The sequence below is a fragment of the Electrophorus electricus genome, chromosome 10 (assembly GCF_013358815.1).
Source record: "Electrophorus electricus isolate fEleEle1 chromosome 10, fEleEle1.pri, whole genome shotgun sequence".
NCBI lineage: Eukaryota > Metazoa > Chordata > Actinopteri > Gymnotiformes > Gymnotidae > Electrophorus > Electrophorus electricus.
In genome coordinates, this window is record NC_049544.1 from 5,328,124 (window position 1) to 5,346,726 (window position 18,603).

Below are 18,603 nucleotides of genomic sequence, written 5' to 3' on the forward strand. Positions count from 1 at the left end.
CATAACATTTTGTTTTTCACAAAACCTTTTGTACTACAATTTTTACTACATCTACATCTTTACTACCGTGAACTACAGTTCCAATCTGAAATCTACAATATTTTAGCAAAACGTTTATGTAAGCATAGAACACTTGCATATAACAGCACATAAAATTATGTGAAGTAGATTTCACATTCATTTGGATACTGATAGAGTAATAAGTAACACTCCTAAAAGAAATACATTTCACTTATTCACATTTCACAATGATATAAATAACGCTAGCGTACAGAGGTAAGGTAATAGCACGGGAAGTTTTGATACTGATCTTGAAGGTCATTGCAAAAGCGATACTGTTGTAACTTGATGATGTTAAAAAACACCTAACTGTCTGTCGCACTGATAACTCACATAGGTATCCGTGCATCGCACAAGGTTAAAGGATGGATATGATTGCCAGGATTACTATGACTGAGTAATATGCCACAATTTAACATCATAACCGTATATCAACGTTGCCGGTAAAACTGCTTAAGAGCTATCAATCCTAGAAACAATTGCTTTACTCGAGTAGGATTTAACCGCAGCATGCAGCGGGGGTGCAGAGGGAACAAGCTCGGCGAGGCCATTAAGCTGCCCCAGCAGCCATTTACAGGTGAGGATGAAAAGAGGCCCACCCAGGAGCCAGGAGACGGAGTCGTGCCCCTTCGCACCGGAGCGTCTCTGCCAGTGGCAGCCTGGTGATTTCTGAGGCTGGCGGCCGGCCGGGGGAGCCTGGGACGGCCGCTGCAATTAATGACCGTCTGGACCGGGGAGATGGGGCTGTTTACAGCGAGCCGGCCGTGCTAAGAGCCCTGTCGCGGGAACAATAACACTGGCCCCATCCACTGCCATAACTCAGCCTCTTCCCTGGCCTCTGTCTTTTAACCCGTGTCTTAATCAAAGCTTTATGACAGTCTTTTGTGCCTTTATGGACTATATATTTCCCCACCAGAGCCAAACACGATCCCGCGGGAGGGCTGCCGCGTAAGTGGAATAAGTGCACTGCCAGTGGTGGGTCACTGACCCTACACTTTAGAGAATCGTCCCTAATGTACCGTCGAGGGTAGCAGCGGCCTGTCCAGAGACTCCACTCAAAAGCTACAGGCCAAAATATCACAGATGGCCCTATTGAGGCTCAGTGAGTTTCTGACAGATCTGTTGGCTACGATCTTGTTCCTCAGGCTCACTCACGCTGCCAAGGTGTGATAGTGTGAGGCATTTGCAAGTTGCAATCGTGATCAAAATGCCAAAAATATACACTGTGGCCAAAGAAGGTCTGATTGAATCCAAATCAAGTGTGCTTGGCTTCAGGTGTATAATATTGAATGTTTCCAATAGAGAATGAGAGCGAGCAGAGCTGCTGATAGCTTGCCTCACTGTCTGTTTGATCTTGTTAATGGAATGTTCCACTCTCACTCCCCAGACTTATTTCCATGTCTTAAAGTGCCTGCAGGGATGGAAACGTTGAATTGCTACACTTTATGTAATGTTGCCTCTGCCCTTTTGCCAATGCAAATCATATGGGGTGGTTAATCTGACAAGGAATGTTCAGAGAAAATCAAGCTTCATTTCAATGCATATAGCATTTTCCAGGTAGTTCATAGATTGGTTCAGGTTTTTGATGAATAAAGGGCAATCAGAAACATGACAAAATTGCTGAATTTCAGTCTTTGCAAAACATTTTGTGTCATGTACTGGTGAAACAAGTGCCGCATTCACATTCTATCATGTGTGTTCAAGTTAGGAAACTACTCTATCTGAACAAGCTCAAATTCCATTAAAAACATTTCTTAAGCAAAACATCTAAGGCCTGGATTGTCCAAAGTAAGCATGACCTTGAAATATAGCATATGCATGTAAGTTATCCCACCAAGTTGTTATTGCAGTGAAATGCTGTGAGGCATAAAATAATTATTACACACACACGGAACCATTATTACCCAAAGAATTGGAAAAGTCAGGCATCACTCGTATAGTATGTAGTAATTTATTTGACTCAGTACAATAAATTTGAAAAAATTATTACATATTATACGAGTGCTGTCTGAATTTTCCATTTTTATTTTTTCACATGGATTCAGCATGTTAGAAATATTGTCCCAGAAGTGTAGCCTGTTTACTGACCTTAACAATTATTACCCACACGGCCTAAAAACGACAACATTTTTTGGCAAGAGTTTGAAGCGTTGAGCCTTTACTGTGGTGGAGGCACAAGACCCTGCCAGAGTCAGAGAACTGGCGTGCATAATGGCTGTGTGCGCGAACATTATGATGTCATTTAAGTCCTTAATGGGGTCTGAGGGTTTGCTTTTGGCCACTCCGAAGGGTCAGGTTGCACCAGTGGACCTCTTTAACATGTCCAGGAATTAAACCCAATGTCTTTGTGCTATCACTCAGCTCAACACAGCTCCTGTGTCAGCCGCTGGGCAGATTAGTGCCGATACACTAAAGAGAGTCCGGAGATAAATGAGAATAGTCATTACTCAGGGATTTTATTAGACTCCTGAAACTGACACTTCTACTTAACCTCACTAATGTTTACCCAATAGCTGGTTGTACAGCGTGAAGAATTTGAGACTAGTAGTGCTGGCTGTTTGTAAGGATTGAAGGATTAACCTAAAAATGAATTTTTTGTCTTTTTTAAAAACATTTTTGTTAAACAGCTTCAGCTGTTTAACAAAAACTTGTAGTTTGCCACAATAAAGTATGTGCTAGATAAATATTATTTAAGAACAAAACGACTCACTATATGGTGAATATATATTGTACATTTAAAAATATGCAATATTTCACATTAAACAATCAAAATAAAGTTTAAAAAATGATGGCTAAGTGTTTGAGGACATACATTTCATCGTCTATCCTCCACATCGCTTGCCTGTAAAAAGCTTTTGCATGTTCATCATCTCGTGGTTTGACAACCTTCTGAAAAAGAAGTGAGCAAAATGATTAGGAAATCATTTAGATGTACATTTCTTGGGAAAGATTGATACATTCTTTTTGCGTGTAAATGTGAATGTTGAAATGCTCTTCTGGGAAAACAGCATTACATTTGTGCAACTACGTTTTTGTCCCGCTGAATCATAAATCTGAACACAGGAACATATCGAGTGCTTACAGAATAACACCAATACTATAACGAGGGCTCTATTACCAGTTTAGAGCTTCGTGATCTACATCATCCATCCCAATCTGTGAAGCAATTTTACATCAAGAAAAACTGCCTGGGTGCCATCCTTGTAAAACCCTTTACCAAATTAGTGGCGCTGGAACAGGCTCACGGACTTACAGTGCAGCTTTGCACAGAGACGCGCACGCATTCACACAGTAAACAGCATTTCTTAAGCTAACCCCGTATTATTTTCATATTATTTACTTCTGACTCGAGTGAAGGAGCTTTTTTTGGATTCCCCAGGCGAGGCATCAGTAACAGGCGGGAGGAACAGACGTGGGGGTGTGGAGGCAGTGTGCCCTGCCGACGGAGGAGGAGGCTGACCCAGTGCTCTGGAGCACCTCAAAGCCATGAGTGAGTGAGTGAGCTAATGCTTTCACAGGCATGTCCCACTGCGTGCTCCAGAGCTGCTGGAAAAAGCGGATCAATGGAGGGAGGGGTGGGTGGAGGTGGTTGTGGGTGGGGCTGGGGGGCTACGGCACATTGCGCCGTGCTCGGGCCTGCTGAATTAAGACCAACCCAGCTAGGTCCCCATTACACTCGACCCGGGCACAACACCAGTACTGACAAGCTCCACCAACAAACCCGAACAGGAAATCATGGAAAAACAGAGGAGGAGTGTGTATGCGAGGGTTGGGGGTTGTGGTGGAGTCTATGGATGCGAAAAAGCACAGAGGTTTTCTGGAATCAGGCTTTCAGTTGGGGAGCCAAGTTCTTAAGTTATCTGACACTGTGGCTCCTCTGTCAGATAAGATCTATTTTTGAGGCTGTAGTACAATTTCTGACTCACTTTGTATTTGGTCTTTAAAACAACACGCCATCTACCAAAGGAACGCCTGTCAATTGAGGACTGAACCTGCCTAAGATAGGATGACAAACTGTGTCACACAAACTAACTCTGACATCAACTCTGATGTCAAAAGCCTTCATATGCCTTACCCTTTGGAACCCTTCAGACTATAAACTTCTGATTAACTCAGGCTCGGATTAACTCAGGCCTGTATCAGGCTTAAATGTTTAGTGAATGTTAAATATTAAATAAAAATTAAATATTCTTAGGAAGAAACACAGACAGCGCAGACAAATATTGACAGAATTTTTTTAGGGATCAGTTGGTGTCATGAAATGTCATTGCTTGATAGCTGATGACTGGCATTTGGATAGCATTACCCCAACTCACGATTGTCTGGCATCTATGCAGTTTATGCCCTATGGTTCCCTGGTGCCTGCATAAAGTCGTGATTTTGGAGTTCGGTTCCTATAAAATTGCAACATCTATAATCTTCAGACTTATAGATGTTGGTCCCTCTGGAGCCAAGTGTATACTAAAGAAACTCCAGAAACATGCTTGCAGGTATCTTAATGATGGACAGGTATTTTTCTAAATGCAGTAGAACTAATTCTGAGGCATTTGAATGAGCTACAGACTAAGGTAAAACCTGCTAATTTAGTGTGCTATTCGCAGTGACGTTTTAAATCACATACTGCCTCCATGTGGCTATTATGTAGATCTGCATCATATATCATTTGCATTTGAGATTAGACTCGAGGTTAGATGGCAATATTAACCGTTTGTAATCCTACTTTAGCTCCAAGGACAAGCCTTGAACAAATTAATGCCATATATGTTGAATAAATACATCCATAAGACTGTGTGTGTCCCTTACATGCTATTACACGCTCACAACTTAAATTCAAGATACAAAATGCAAACCTGACCTAATCCCAAACCCTAAAATCTTTAGGGGTAACTGAGGTTAAGTAGTTCAAGTTCAAAGTTCAAAAGGCTTTATTGTCATTTCAACTATATACAAGTACGCAGCAAAACAAAACAATGTTCCTCCAGGACCATGGTGCAAAACAAAACATGTACAACAGACAACACACTACACGAGTGCAAACAATACAAGACAGTGCAATAATACCATACAATAAATACAAGACAGGACCAATACACAATGAACAGACAGTGCATTATTTTGACCAGTACAGTACTGGAAACATGTATAGCAGGTTTGCATAGGAGTCGGTGACATGCTATACTGAACACACCAGTAGCAGCCAGAAACAATTCAGAATACAGTACTGATTTAGTACAGTATTCTAGCAGTAAGTAGGAAGAATATACAAATGTACAAAAGGAGTGCATATTATATGTGTGTAAAGTGTGACTTCAACAATTTGTCCGATACAAAAACAATGTGTGTGTGTGTACTTGTGTATACGTGTGTGTGCGTGTGTGTGGTGTGTATGTGTGTGTGTATAGAAGTGTCCATTTGTTTGGAATCGGAATTAGCCAAAGATTATATATGCGTCCAATCAGTAAAATACCCCCCATCGCCTCACACACACACACACACACACACACACACACACACACACCATAATCATCCTTCTGGCACACTTTCCCTACAAGGCTGCTGCACCGGGTAAAATAACATTAAACAATAAGACATGATTGACGTCAATGCCTAAATGAGACAGAAAGACCGAATCCTTTGATTGCGTTTAATCATCGCCACCATCGGCGGGTCAGGTAATCGTGACGTCACTCCTCGTGTCTTTCCGCCCTCCCCTCCTCCCCTCCTCCCCCCTCCCCCTCCCTCTCCCTCCTCCCCTCCCTCTCCCCCCTCCCCTCCCGCCTCGTTGCACACTCTCCTCCTCCTCCTTCTCCTCCTCCTGCTGTTCCTCCAGCTGCTGCCGTCGCCGCTGTCTGGCTGCCGGTGCGTACGTGCCATCTCCTTTCCGCTCGCTCCCTCCGTTCAATGTAGCGACGCGACGACCATGACGGGCATCGCCGCCGCCTCCTTCTTCTCCAACACCTGCCGCTTCGGGGGCTGCGGGCTCCACTTCGAGTCCCTGGCCGAACTCATCGTGCATATCGAGGACAGTCACATCGGTGAGTGGCGGAGGACGTGTCGAGGAGCGCGCGGTTCGCGCGCTGCGTTCCGGCCATGGCCGGCTGGGTTTGCGCCTCACATGCAGCGGCGCTCGCTCACTTCCTGCGTCCCAGCGGCGCTGTTGCTAGGTGTGGTGTCGATGGCACGAATGGCTCGTTTGAGTCCGCTCGCTCGGGCATTTGTACGGTTTCTGCATGTCATCGACACGTAACTGCGATGCGGTAGTTTTACTTTAACCGAACGCTTGACCGCTGGAGCGATACAAACGCGCTGACTTTTACGCACGATCGTCGGGATCCTCCGCGGGTGTTACTGCTGCGCTAGGCCCAGCTTTGCGCACCGCAGTCGCTTGCGCCGATCTAATCGCTTCGGTCGAGCAGCTTTGAGCAGCTTTGGCCGGCGTTTATTAGTCTAGTTGGACTATACGGTACCGGACTGTCTACGGTCCCACAGCAAGCTGTCATTTTAGCGTCCCCGAGAAGTTAGCTAGTTAGCTGTCTGGCTAGCCGAGTTGTATATCCCGTTAGCTAACGTTAATATAGCAGGGCTTACAGCTAGCTAAAAGTTAACGGGTTTGGTCGGTAATAAACTGGGCTTGACCAAGGTCGTTATTTTACGGTAGCGCTTGGCGAAGCAGTCATGCACACCGAAACGCGGTGCACGGGGACTACACTGCTGTAGACCGTGTTAGCTACATCATATTTTAGACAAATCGGAGCTCTCACTTCGCATAGGCCGTTGTGCTGGTCCGACACTCTGTTAGTCGCGACGGGTTCAACAAGTAAAACCCTGACGTCTGCACACTTTATCCGCATCTCATGCAGATATTCTGCATTTTAGGTGCAAAATATTTCGGGAAAACCAGAATGTTTTCTCCGACGACAGGTCGTCTCATAGCGTGTGGGAATAAAAGCTCTCGAACTGAAATCGGCACCGAGTTACCATGTTTTTTGCTCATTGCTCAACTGACTTTGCCGTATGAGTGATGAACCTGCTACGGTATGAGATCTTGTTTGAGCTCTCGCTGGCGGTTAAGACTTTACTAGGACTCGTGTCGTTTCTCGCCTTGAACGAGGGCACATCGGGGTCATTATGCAGGCAACTTCCGTTTAAAGTAAAAACAACAGCAAATCAGACACCCAGAGTCAATGTTGGGTCTGGAAAATACAGGAGTTCACAACACTCTTGCGTTGGCGTTATCTTACATAAGGTGTAAGCGAGAGAGAGCGAGAGAGAGAGAGAGAGATATCTTACATAAGGGGTGTGTGTGTGTGTGTGTGTGTGTGTGTGTGTGTGTGTGTGTGTGTGTGTGTGTGTGTGTGTGTGTGTGTGTGAGAGAGAGAGAGAGATAGAGAGTGCGAGCCGATGAAGAGAGGAGTGCTGTGGTAATGAAGTGGTAATGACTGTATGACAAATAAACCAAACTTGAACTTGAAAGTGATTTGGTATTTAGTCAGATTGGGTCAATATGCAATTTCAAAACCAAAGTATCATGCTTTTTTTTGTGAGGTCTTATAAGTAGAGAGAATATTATGGCCGCTTTCCTTTAAAGCTGGTTAGCAATAAAATAAAGTCTTTCCAACCTCAGAAAGAACTTTGAAAAATGATTGCTAATGGTATATGATGTTCTCTCTGATGCAAATTCATTTGTGGAAAATGTGATACTAACCCAAACCTTACTCACATTAGTGTCATAAAGGTGTTGCATAGTTCAGTAGTAAGTCCTACATGTGCAGCCAAGCCAAGAATATGCCAGGAATTAAAATTTATATAAATAAATGTTCTCCAATGTCTTGAAACTGCTTCCTGATCACCTCTTGACACTTTTCCAAGTGAGGTCAGATCGTTTCACCTGAGACCGACTTCAGAATTTCATTAACATGGCTGATTCCATGCTGTGTTGATTTGATATGTGAGACGAGAGGTCTGAACCTCTAATGGGACACTGCGGCAGGCCGTATCCCAAAGAGTCTGGCTGCTGGCTCACTCTGAAAGACTTTGTAATGAGAAACCCACCTGCGGGAGGGAACCCGCTCCTTTGTGGCTGACTGGCATGTCCTTCAGCCAATCAGAATGGTCCTAGTGAGAGCCAGGCAGCTCGAATGCTTCAGCTCGTAGTTCCAGAGACATCTTGTATTGAGGTGTTTACTTGTGCTCTCTCAGCTTGTCTGGTGCAAACACACGCTGGTGCTGTCTGCCGGGCTTCACCATGACACAGGACTCTCCCATCTCGCTTATCACGTGTGCAAACAGGAGTCTGGCTTGCATTCCGAAATGTCCAAGTTTTTCTTCATTCACAGAAGAGTTTGAGAGTTTGTTGTACCCACTTCCCAAAAGATGCTTTGGGAAGCTCTTTCCTCGCCCCGGTGCTGCGTAAATCTCAACATGCGCTTCTGCCGCTCTTGCTCTCAGCCACGGATTGCAAGGCCATGACTCATGCGTTGGTGGAGCGCTTTTAACGAGATGCCGGCCATCTGCAGCCAGGCCTTAAATTGAAGGCTTGCAGTGCCGCGTCAGCGAGGAGTGGCGGAGCAAGGCAGTACTTAGAGCGGCCGTCCAACCCCCCGCCTGACGAGCGGCACCTTTATCCCCTGACCGCCATGCTGCCTCATGCTGTTAGAAAACCGATCTTGCACTTGCAGATCTTGCAGGTCTGTCTGAGCGCTTCTGCCGGAATAGGCCCTAGCACTAGTCTGCTGGGTGTGCGCCCTGTAGGTCCCGCTGCAATGACTTGCTTTTGGCCAGTAGAGGGGGACGCATACTTAGGTTTACGCCTTGCGTGTCCTACCCGCTTACGAAGTGTAAGCAAATGTTTGCACTGGGAAAGATTAATTGACTTGGTTGGTGATCTGTTCGTAATATTTCACTTGCTGTGGTGTTCTGGAGGAACAGATGATTTGACTGTTAAGAGAGGTGGTGAGTAGGCCTTTAGGAACAAAGGCCTGTCTCTTCTGACAAGGACCTGTGGTGCTTTCAAATGAGCTTACAGGGTCGACCGATGCTCCCCATGGGAGTGTCCTCCCCATCCCTCTGCTGTCAGCCATTAGTTTATGCATTCAGCCAACAGTCACTCATTTTTTAGGTTCTGATTGCATTGTCTAAGCACCTTTTGTTTGTACAAGTTTAATATGACCATGCTCTATTTGATGTGATACTAGCTGCTTAGGACTTCCCCTCCTGTCTCTCTCTCTCTCTCTCTCTCTCTCTCACTCTCTCTCTCTCTCCCAACACCCCCCCCCCCCATCCAGCTACTTTTTAGTCACCTATTAGGTACTCTCTCTCTTTCCCAGATGATGTGTCTTGCGTGGATCTGAGGTGTGAGCTGAAGGAGCACTCGGTCTTATTGGTCAGTAATGAGGTAATTAGAGGGCCCAGGAGTGGCGAGAGAAACCCCGCACCCCTCCCCGGAACCACTCCTCCCCCTGCATTGCTCCCAGTGAAGTGCGAAATCTGGCACACCCTGCACAGCACTGGGGAAGCCTAATTACAGAGCGCGTTGGCAGATTCTGGCCTCTCTTCCTCCTCATCTGGGGACCTGCTGCTAAAACACATTCTCATGCTTTAATTAGCGCCAGGCTAAACAAGGCCTGCATTCTAGCCGCGAACTTTCTTTCGGCGTGGGGGTGCCTGACCAGCAGGGGGCGCCGCCACCCTTCCTTGCTGCGCCGGAGAGACATGCCAGTGACCCGCCGCAGCCAGTGAGCTGCTGAGGTGTTTCAACTGACGTATTTATCGGGACAAAATGCAAGACAGAAGTTTCTCTGCTAACATGTCCCGATGGTTCCTGTGAGAAAACCTAAGCGTGAAATGGCATAAACAAACACAAAGCTGTATGTGCGCAGACATGCTCCCAGTTTGACTCACTGGGTATGAATCACGGCTGTCTGAGAGAGAAAATGTGGCGAATGGCGGAAGGCAGACGGTCTCAGACGGTCTCCATGAGGTGACCACGGATGAGTTCACCAATATAAATGGCTCTCTTGTAGCGTTAGCACTGGAATATATTAGATCTATATATATATTTTTTTTTACCTGATGTAGGAAGCTTTGCAGTATAGCACAATAAAAGTTTTGGACTACAGAAATACGTGTAACTACCCTGAGTCCTCCTTTGTCTTTTGTTCTTCTCTCACGATCAGATCTGGATTAGTTCTCTTACATACGTCACCTGGGATTACAAAGGGTGCAGTGGCCTCAGATTCACAGCCTACACAGTTACACCAGTACCAGGAAATCTTGTACCAGTTACACGAAACATTGTACCAGTATGCTAAAGCATTGTACAGTCCCAGACAAAGTTCAATGTGCATTAGGTAGTGTCTCTGTGGTCGTCTGATTAGCTGTCGGTACTGCCACAAACTTTCGATTTGATGGCGGCACCACCCACAGCCCTATGTGGGTAAGCGTTCCATCTGCTCCAACTCACTGGACTCTGTTTTGATGATCACACAGTGAGTAAAATAAGGGTACTATACGGCGTCATGCTCTGATGCTCTAGGACTCCATAAGTCTGACCCCTCTTCACTAAATGAAGTGGCCAAGCATTGTAGACCTTTCCTCCCGTTTGCGTCACCGCCACGACGACGACAACTAATACAAAGCTTGTCAGATTTAGTTTGTGAATGAACCTTTATGGCTCCAGCTGTGATCCAGGTCTGGTCCAGGACCGGCGCTGCTGGACACTGACGTGACGCTCTCGCTCTGCTTGAGGCTAACGATGGCGTCCCTCATCAAAACCACATCTTCCTCCTGCACAATGCGTCTTTCTGGGCCCCTCTCCACTGGGCGCTCATTTAGGGCACCTGGAATGCGTCTCCCCCCGCCAAAATCTCGGCGGAAATAATAAATTTGAGGAGCAGTTAGTGGTTCTCCCATAGCTGCACCTGGTGGAGCTAATTACTTCCAGGAGGGGTGAGGGGGTCTGTGTACAGGCCCAGCCTAGCACTGTTGCCCAGCAAGCCCGGCTAATGACAGGAAGGCCTCACCGTTACCTCAGCCGAGCCGAGGTGGGCCGCTCCGTCTAGTTTGGGTGGGGGCACTTCACCAAAGCGACAGGAGCGAGTCTGTTTATTTGACGTGTCCTTAAGCGGCCGCGTTTTGTTAGCATGCTCCGCGTGGCGACGGGGGACGGGGGGGGTCTATAGAGCCAGTGCCGCTCCTGTGCGGCCCGGGCCCCTGGCACGAGCGCTTGTTCCCACGTGCGGGGCCCCATGGTGAACGTGCCGCCACACGGAGGCATCCTGGGGTGCGCTAGAAGAGGAGAAGGGAAGTCCTTGATTCTGTGAAGAAAGACACTGGTGGGAGAGCTAGTGAAGGAGAGTGATATCATTGGTTCTAGTTTCATAGTGACACTACTATGACCATCCAGATGAGTTCAGCCAAACCAGACCTGAGTATCTTGGGTTTGTGTTTGCTAGAGCGGGTTCTGTGGGTTCCGTGGGGTCTGCAGTCCTTCTCTCTGTCTGTCATCTCCACTCAGTTCACACACACACACACACACACACCACCAGGACTGGTCTGAACAGAGGCTCTGCTTTGATGGGCAAAGTTGTGCGTGCATGTGCATGTGTGTATCTGTGAAAGAGAAGAGACCACCGTGGTGGACCACCTGTCTACATGCTAGACGCCTTCCCTCCCGGGCTGGGATCTGGCAGGCTACATCTCCAGGCTCCTGATTGGCAGCTAGCTCCGGGTGTGGGACGAGGGGGGAGGTTGCCCTGCAGGGCCTCCGGATACTAGCGTGTGATTTACTGAGTGTGTGGGGGGATTGATCCGTGGCTAATTGTGCGTGGGTGTGTGTGTGTAAAGCCCTACTCGTTTCTTCTAGTTAGAGGGTATGTGAACTGGGGATTTTCCCCATCTATACCTGGGCTCTGTCTTACTGGCACAAACGGCCTCAGTCATGCCCAGTACCCTCTGGTCTTGAGCAGAACAACAGTGTGGATCTTAATGCCTCTTTGTCTGTCTGTGGCACTGCAGAGGGCCGGATGTCTCGTGCAGTGGTTGGGTCAGAACTAATGAAACACTTCAGTAGGAGTGTGGCTTGACACCAGAGCCACTCACAACAGCACACGACGCTGCCTGGCCCACTTGGACAGACATAGACAGACAGGCAGTTATGCAGGGAGTTTGTACGATGGGCAGTTAGACATCTTACACACACACGCACGCACACACGTATACAGACACACATGCATATAGTTCAGGCCTCAGAAGGACTGCCTCATCTCGCTGGTCCTCCTTCATCTGCCGTCTGAAGAGTCCTCTGTTGTTTGGTGGTGTTGCCAAGGCAACTACCAGGTGGCAGCGTCTGCATGCCTGCGTAATTATGAGGTGCTGGAGAGTGTGTGTGATGCCACGCTGGCCGGAACTGCGCTGCAGATACACACACACACACACACTCGCTGTCTCCAGGGGGGCAGGGGGGGTGGTCTGGAAAACTGAGACAAACATGGTTTAGTTTAAACAGGGCAGAAAAAGCACTGTGTTTACTTGCAGGGGCAACATGAAGAGAGGCATTGAAAAGCATTGCTGTGTGTGTGTGTGTGTATCTGAGTCTGAGAGTGGGGTTGGGCAGAGGCAGAGTTTTTTTTGGGGTTTTTCAGGCCCTTTTTTGCAGCATTGGTGCGGGCTATAGAATAGCCCGGGAGCTCGGCGTCTGAAAGCCATTACCCTGGCAGGGCAGAGGAGACATGAGAACCTGCTGCACTAGCCTTCCTGGAGGCTCTCTAAACAGCCCAAACCGTCCAGGCCTCACTGTGCTCGGGCCTTGTAACGCGCCATAGCTTTTCAGGATCGGAGCAGGACCACGGGTGAATGATTTTAACTTCCTTCACACTAGGGGGCAGCAGTCGTACATGGCTTGGCCCAGCACATCCCATTAATCCCACATTTCACAAAGGTTTCCTCCTGACATTCCGACCCTGGAGCCGTTGTGTGCCGTTCCTGTGTGAGGTGCGTGGAGGTTGGGACGATTTACGTCCCAACATTCTCAGGCGTGCGTTCCCGACGCCAGATCGGTGGGCTGGATTTGGAAATGGCCATACTAGTTGACTCCTGGAAGCCGAGAGTGCAATGTAGCAGACCGGCTCTCTGGAATGCACAGCGGAAAGCAAAAACGCTGTGTCTGATGTGGTCCAACATTGACCAAAATGACTATTTATTTCTTTATTTTTTCCCCCCATAATTAAGTCAAAATGAAACAAAATATGTGGAAAAAACTGGCCATGTAACTCCCCTTTCCACATTTAGTTAAGGCACCTGGCTGATTCTGCTGTTCATTTACATTTAATGACCAAAACTTTATTAATGGAGTTAATTGCCATCTGGGAGTGATTGGGGTGGTTGAGTGGTGAGAATCCACTGGAGTTTTAGAGAACCTCTGGGTGAGAAATGAGTAATACGTTTGCTTTATGTTCACTTCGGGGATGGTGGACCCTCAAAAGTCTCCATGGAAAAAAGTCATTACTAGATAATTATCTCTTCTCACTTGTACACAAAGTTTGCACATTTTACACCACCCTCATCCGCTTCTGCTTCTCTTTTTTGATCTATTTTTATCGCTCTCCCTCTTTCAGATACAGACCCTCGTGTGCTGGAGAAACAAGAGTTGCAGCAGCCAACATATGTTGCCCTCAGTTACATCAACAGGTGACGCAAAAATATCCCTCGCAGAGCCACACATCTGACATCACCGCTCGCAGGTCTACACATCATAGCACATGGTTAATACGCACACTGGTCCCTGTGAGGCATTCTTAAGTGGCAACGACATGTTAACTCTAACAATGTGAGTAGCAAGCGCTGAAACATTGAGATGTGGAGGTTCTTGGTTTGGGGTCATAGAGGGAATAGTGTTAATAACATACTGCTGTGGCAGCTGCACACTGTACACAACATCTTCTTCATGGACGTGCAGGCACTATATTATATACTGATATAGACTTTGGCTTACTTGGCAAGCTAAACTTTGATTAATATTACTATTGTAATATGCCTTGTAAAGTATTAAAATACAGTGGGGGTGTGTATATTATATATTTTATACACACACCACTGTAATTTAATATCCTAGTAGCATATTTGCACATATTCTGCAAGACTGATGGCATCATGAAAGCATCAGTGGCTTATTTGTTTACCACAACATAATCACGTGACCTTGTTTTGTAGAAAACGTAATATTTTGTAAAAATAAACAGAGTAGATGTGTCCAAATGCTTGACCAGTTTGTGTACAATAACCAGGCTGACCAAAATGATTTCTTTATTAGGTCATGTGAATGTTGTGATTCATCAAAAATACCCACACAACACTTCTCTGGAACATTTGAGATTTTTAATGTAAAAAAAAAAAAAAAAAAAGTGACCACATTTGCATATCAGTATTGCCAAGGCCAAGATCATGATGGCAAATTACCATCGATATATTGCACAGTCCTGCACAGACGGTAGTACAGCGGGGGCGTGGTAGTGTTTTAGAGTCCCCCCTGAATGTCCCCAGTCCCTTTATGACTTTATTAGGGTCTTCAACCCAGCATCTGCGCCCACGTATGCTCCGTAGCTGGCTGAGCCCTTCCCGTGTTATGGAACTCTGTGTGTAGCGAGGTTTCCGTCTGGATCCTCGGGGCCTGGTAGGGTGAGCAAGGCCTGCTGGTGGAGAGAATTCTGGACTGACGAGGTGCTGCCGCCATCCCCACTTGATGTGGCTTCCTGCAAACCGCAATCTGTTAATTCCACGCCCACTTTTAACGGGGTCTGTGCGAACATTTTACTTTTAGGACCTCCATTTATTAAGGCGTCGTACAGCGCAGCGGAGTGGCTGCGCAGCGGGTTGGACGGGCGCGTCTGGTATACGGGGAGGAGGTTGCGGCTTTTCTAATCGATTCTGCTCGGGGTCCCGCTTCCTCTCTCTGTCTCCACGCAGGTTCATGACGGACGCGGCGAGGAAAGAGCACGAGTCTCTGAAGAAGAAGGTGCAGCCAAAGCTATCCCTCTCCCTCCCCAGCAGCCTGTCCCGGAACAGCTTGTCCACGCCCCCGCGACATAGCAGCGGCAACCTGACTCCGCCCGTGACCCCGCCCATCACACCCTCCTCCTCGTTCAGGAGCAGTACTCCCACAGGTATGCCCCACACTCTGCCCCCTTTCACGTCCTCTTATTCCCCACTCTACACTCCCGTGAAAAGAACGCTTTGGGGCCATTTGTGGGAGTTCAGGGGTTATTTGCTGCTGAACTGGCCAAGTCAATGAAGTAATGAAACTCGGTGTTCTGCTCTCACTGCTCATCCGCTGAAACCGCGGACGTGTAGTTCCCATGGCGCTTCCTGATTACATCACGCCTTCCCTTCCACCCATTATCAGACGTTTTTCAGGACCTTTTATTTGCGTGGGTTTGAACTGCAGCCCAACCAGCCTCCTAGTTGTTAGCATTTTGCTATTACCGTAGAATGCCAAACCGTTTCTTCTGTATGACGCGGTGGCCCGTGGGTAATGTAGCCCTTTCTCCGCGTGTGCGCACGTGCAGGTAGCGAGTACGACGAGGAGGAAGCGGACTACGAGGAGTCAGACAGCGACGAGTCCTGGACCACCGAAAGTGCCATTAGCTCCGAGTCCATCCTCAGCTCCATGTGCATGAACGGAGGCGACGAGAAGCCTTTTGCCTGCCCCGTGCCTGGCTGCAAAAAGAGATACAAGGTGAGGAGCAGACCGAGGTGGGAGGTTCATCTCGCCAGAGGTGCCTTTTACACGACAGCGTGGCTTCGGGATTTGGCGCTGGCATCTGGCATCACGTGATGAGCCCTGTACAGTCGAGGAGATCGGCTCCTCAGGAGACACGGGGAGTAGCCTGGCGCCACTGGTACCCAGATTAGCCCTTAGGCATGGAGTGAGTTAGAATTGGGCCTTTTGCCTCCAGATCAGTAATAGGTAACTGCGCTGGGCCCGGTGTGTCTGCTCTCTGATTGGAAGGTAGTACATGTCCAGAGAATGTTGTTAATGGGTTAGAGGTCAGCAGTGCAGGCTACAAATTTACTCACATGTTCTCTGACATCACATTTCACAAACCAGATGAACTTGACGAGCAGTTTTCTGTGAGAGTTTGCTTTGTAGTACTCATCCTGGGAAAGGCTGCAAGTCCATTCAACTGGTCATGATGGATTATTATTAATGGCTAATGTACATTAGTCTGTACGTAAATGCGTGCTGTTCTAGAGAATATGTGAAGAATCGCTGTGTAATCCCATGCGGATGGATTGTGTTGCAGAACGTAAACGGTATCAAGTACCACGCCAAGAACGGGCACCGAACGCAGATCCGCGTGCGTAAGCCCTTCAAGTGCCGCTGCGGGAAGAGCTACAAGAGCTCCCACGGCCTCCGCCACCACACCATCAACTTCCACCCGCCCGTCTCCGCCGACGTCATCCGCAAGATGCAGCAGTAGAGCTGGCCCGCGCGCCAACCGAGCCTGACGCGCACGGCGTCGCCGGCCTCCAATAACCCCACCCTCCCCTCCCCTCCATCGCACTCATCCTTCCTCAAGGAAGACTGCCCGCCTCACTGCCTGCCTCACCCTGAGGTCCCCCTTACCCCTCCCCCCCCCAATCATTCCACACCTCCGTCGAGAGGCTCCTTGTCCCCTTTTCATTCCACCTCTTCGTGACGAGGAGCCTTTTTCTTTCTTTTTTTTTACTTCCATCTTCCAGGGGCTCCAACGCTCCCGTTACACTACAGCTGCATGCGTTTTCTTTTTTCCATTATTTGTGTCCTGTTATCTCTTTTCTGCCTATTTGAGATGATGTACCTTATAGTAGAGTTTGCAGTTTTGTACTTTTGCACATTTGACTATCGTTCTTTTCTTCTCGTCTTGTGTTACCGTTGAGGTAAGGTGCTTATCGTAAACTAACACACACCGTGGCAGGATCTCTCCGAAATTGCCGTCACCACCGGATGGCCGAGTACCATGGGTGTAGCAATGTCAGGTTGAGATGAATTGAAGCCAGAACCTCAGTATTCAGCCTTCCGACATTAGTCCAAAGTTTCAGCTACCCAAAACATTATATACATTCTTAGTTATAGATTGTAAATAACTATATGCAGAGACTTTCCTAATCAAATATTTAATCTATGCTTTATTCCCAAGATATTTTTTTCCTTCTTTTTATTTTCAGTTCGAAATTTAAAAACCTATAGATGTATGGTTTTAGATGTTTCAGCCCATTTTTGGACAGGTCCCATTTTTGCACCTAAAATAACAATCTCAGGTGACAAATTGCCAGCATTTCAGAACCATTTTCCTGCCCCCATCTTTATATGTAAATTTGGTTGGGTTATTATTATTATTTTTTTTTGACACAGCTGTTACACCGTTCCCAGGCCAGCTATGGCTAGTGCGTTGCCTGGTGAAGTACCTAAAGCACTTTGTAGCAACTCGTTGCCAACTTACTTAGGTGGTTTCATTGCCAATATGTCAGGGACTGCAAGTTCCTACTTGCACCAGTCACCAATTTAAATTTTAAGAAACAACACAGCGCTCTGGCGGTACCTCTACCGGTCCACTCGCCTTTCTTTCTTCGTATATATAAAACATACACGTATTAAACCTCCAAAGTGCGAGTTCGGCATGATCGGTTACCTTGAATGATGCTAGAGTTTAGCATTCCAGTGCAGTTCACAGTAGCTAGTTTTAACGTCAGGCATCGGTATGAGTTCATCCAGATTGTGTTTATCCCTCGACTCTTACTGACCTCTGACGTTGTCCAGGTGGATAAACGACATTTGTTCCAGATCCCCGTGGTAAAAGTGTTACAAAAGCAGGTGCCCATCAGTGTTGGTGGCTGCTAACCTTGCGGGCATGACGGTGGGGCTAAACCGGGTGTAAAGGAGCCAGGTCGCATGCTCCTCTACACGTATATTTACCAACCCATTCTTCTTCTTTTTTTTGCAGTATAGTGAATACAATTCAACAGAAAACGCTGAATGTTAGTGTAGAGCTTGATAACCGAAGACCACTGGTCTTTCTAAGAAATTAGTGGAGGTTTTGCGATTACATTGCTAGTTCATAGGCCTGCCAGTCATACATCACAACATCACTGCATGGACATCAATGTTGCAATGGAACTGTGTTATCTGTTTAGATGAACATTGTGACAGTATTAAACTGCCAGTCTGAAGGGAAGTATTTGACATGTTGTGCATAGTTTATGTATTATGTCTCTGTGAAAGTGCATTAAATTATATTTTCATATGTTTCTGGAAAAAAAAAAAAAAAAAAAAAGTTCCTACATGTAATGAAGTTGACACCACGGTGTTTTGAAACTGGTGACTTTCTTCAACAACAACAAAAAAAAAACTGACAAAAAAAATGCTGCTTCATAAATGTAAACCTACAGTTTAAATATTAAATGGCCTCTGATGTGTTTGGAGAAGTGTGTGCATTTGTTTCTCTGAGACAGACTCGTTTTTGCATGGCAGATGTTTGTAAACTTCCAAGTATGGCAGTTTTAGTTGAG

At 46.9% G+C, this 18,603-nt stretch overlaps 1 protein-coding gene across 1 annotated transcript; it reads left to right on the plus strand.

The window, feature by feature from the left end:
* The first annotated feature begins 5,980 nt into the window (after positions 1-5,980).
* Positions 5,981-18,516, plus strand: jazf1b (JAZF zinc finger 1b). Its single transcript, XM_027000058.2, has 5 exons — positions 5,981-6,095; positions 13,674-13,746; positions 15,022-15,218; positions 15,621-15,790; positions 16,359-18,516. Exons 1-5 carry the CDS (start codon positions 5,981-5,983, stop codon positions 16,533-16,535), a joined length of 732 nt encoding a protein of 243 aa, XP_026855859.1. The 3' UTR covers positions 16,536-18,516.
* Positions 18,517-18,603: the final 87 nt, after the last annotated feature.

Bases quoted from the DNA above. Each gene is read 5' to 3' on its own strand.
- jazf1b (XM_027000058.2), top strand. From the start codon at position 5,981: ATGACGGGCATCGCCGCCGCCTCCTTCTTCTCCAACACCTGCCGCTTC. The intron at 13,747-15,021 runs GTGACGCAAAAA...GTCTCCACGCAG, and splicing joins GCCCTCAGTTACATCAACAG to GTTCATGACGGACGCGGCGA. The intron at 15,219-15,620 runs GTATGCCCCACA...GCGCACGTGCAG, and splicing joins CAGGAGCAGTACTCCCACAG to GTAGCGAGTACGACGAGGAG.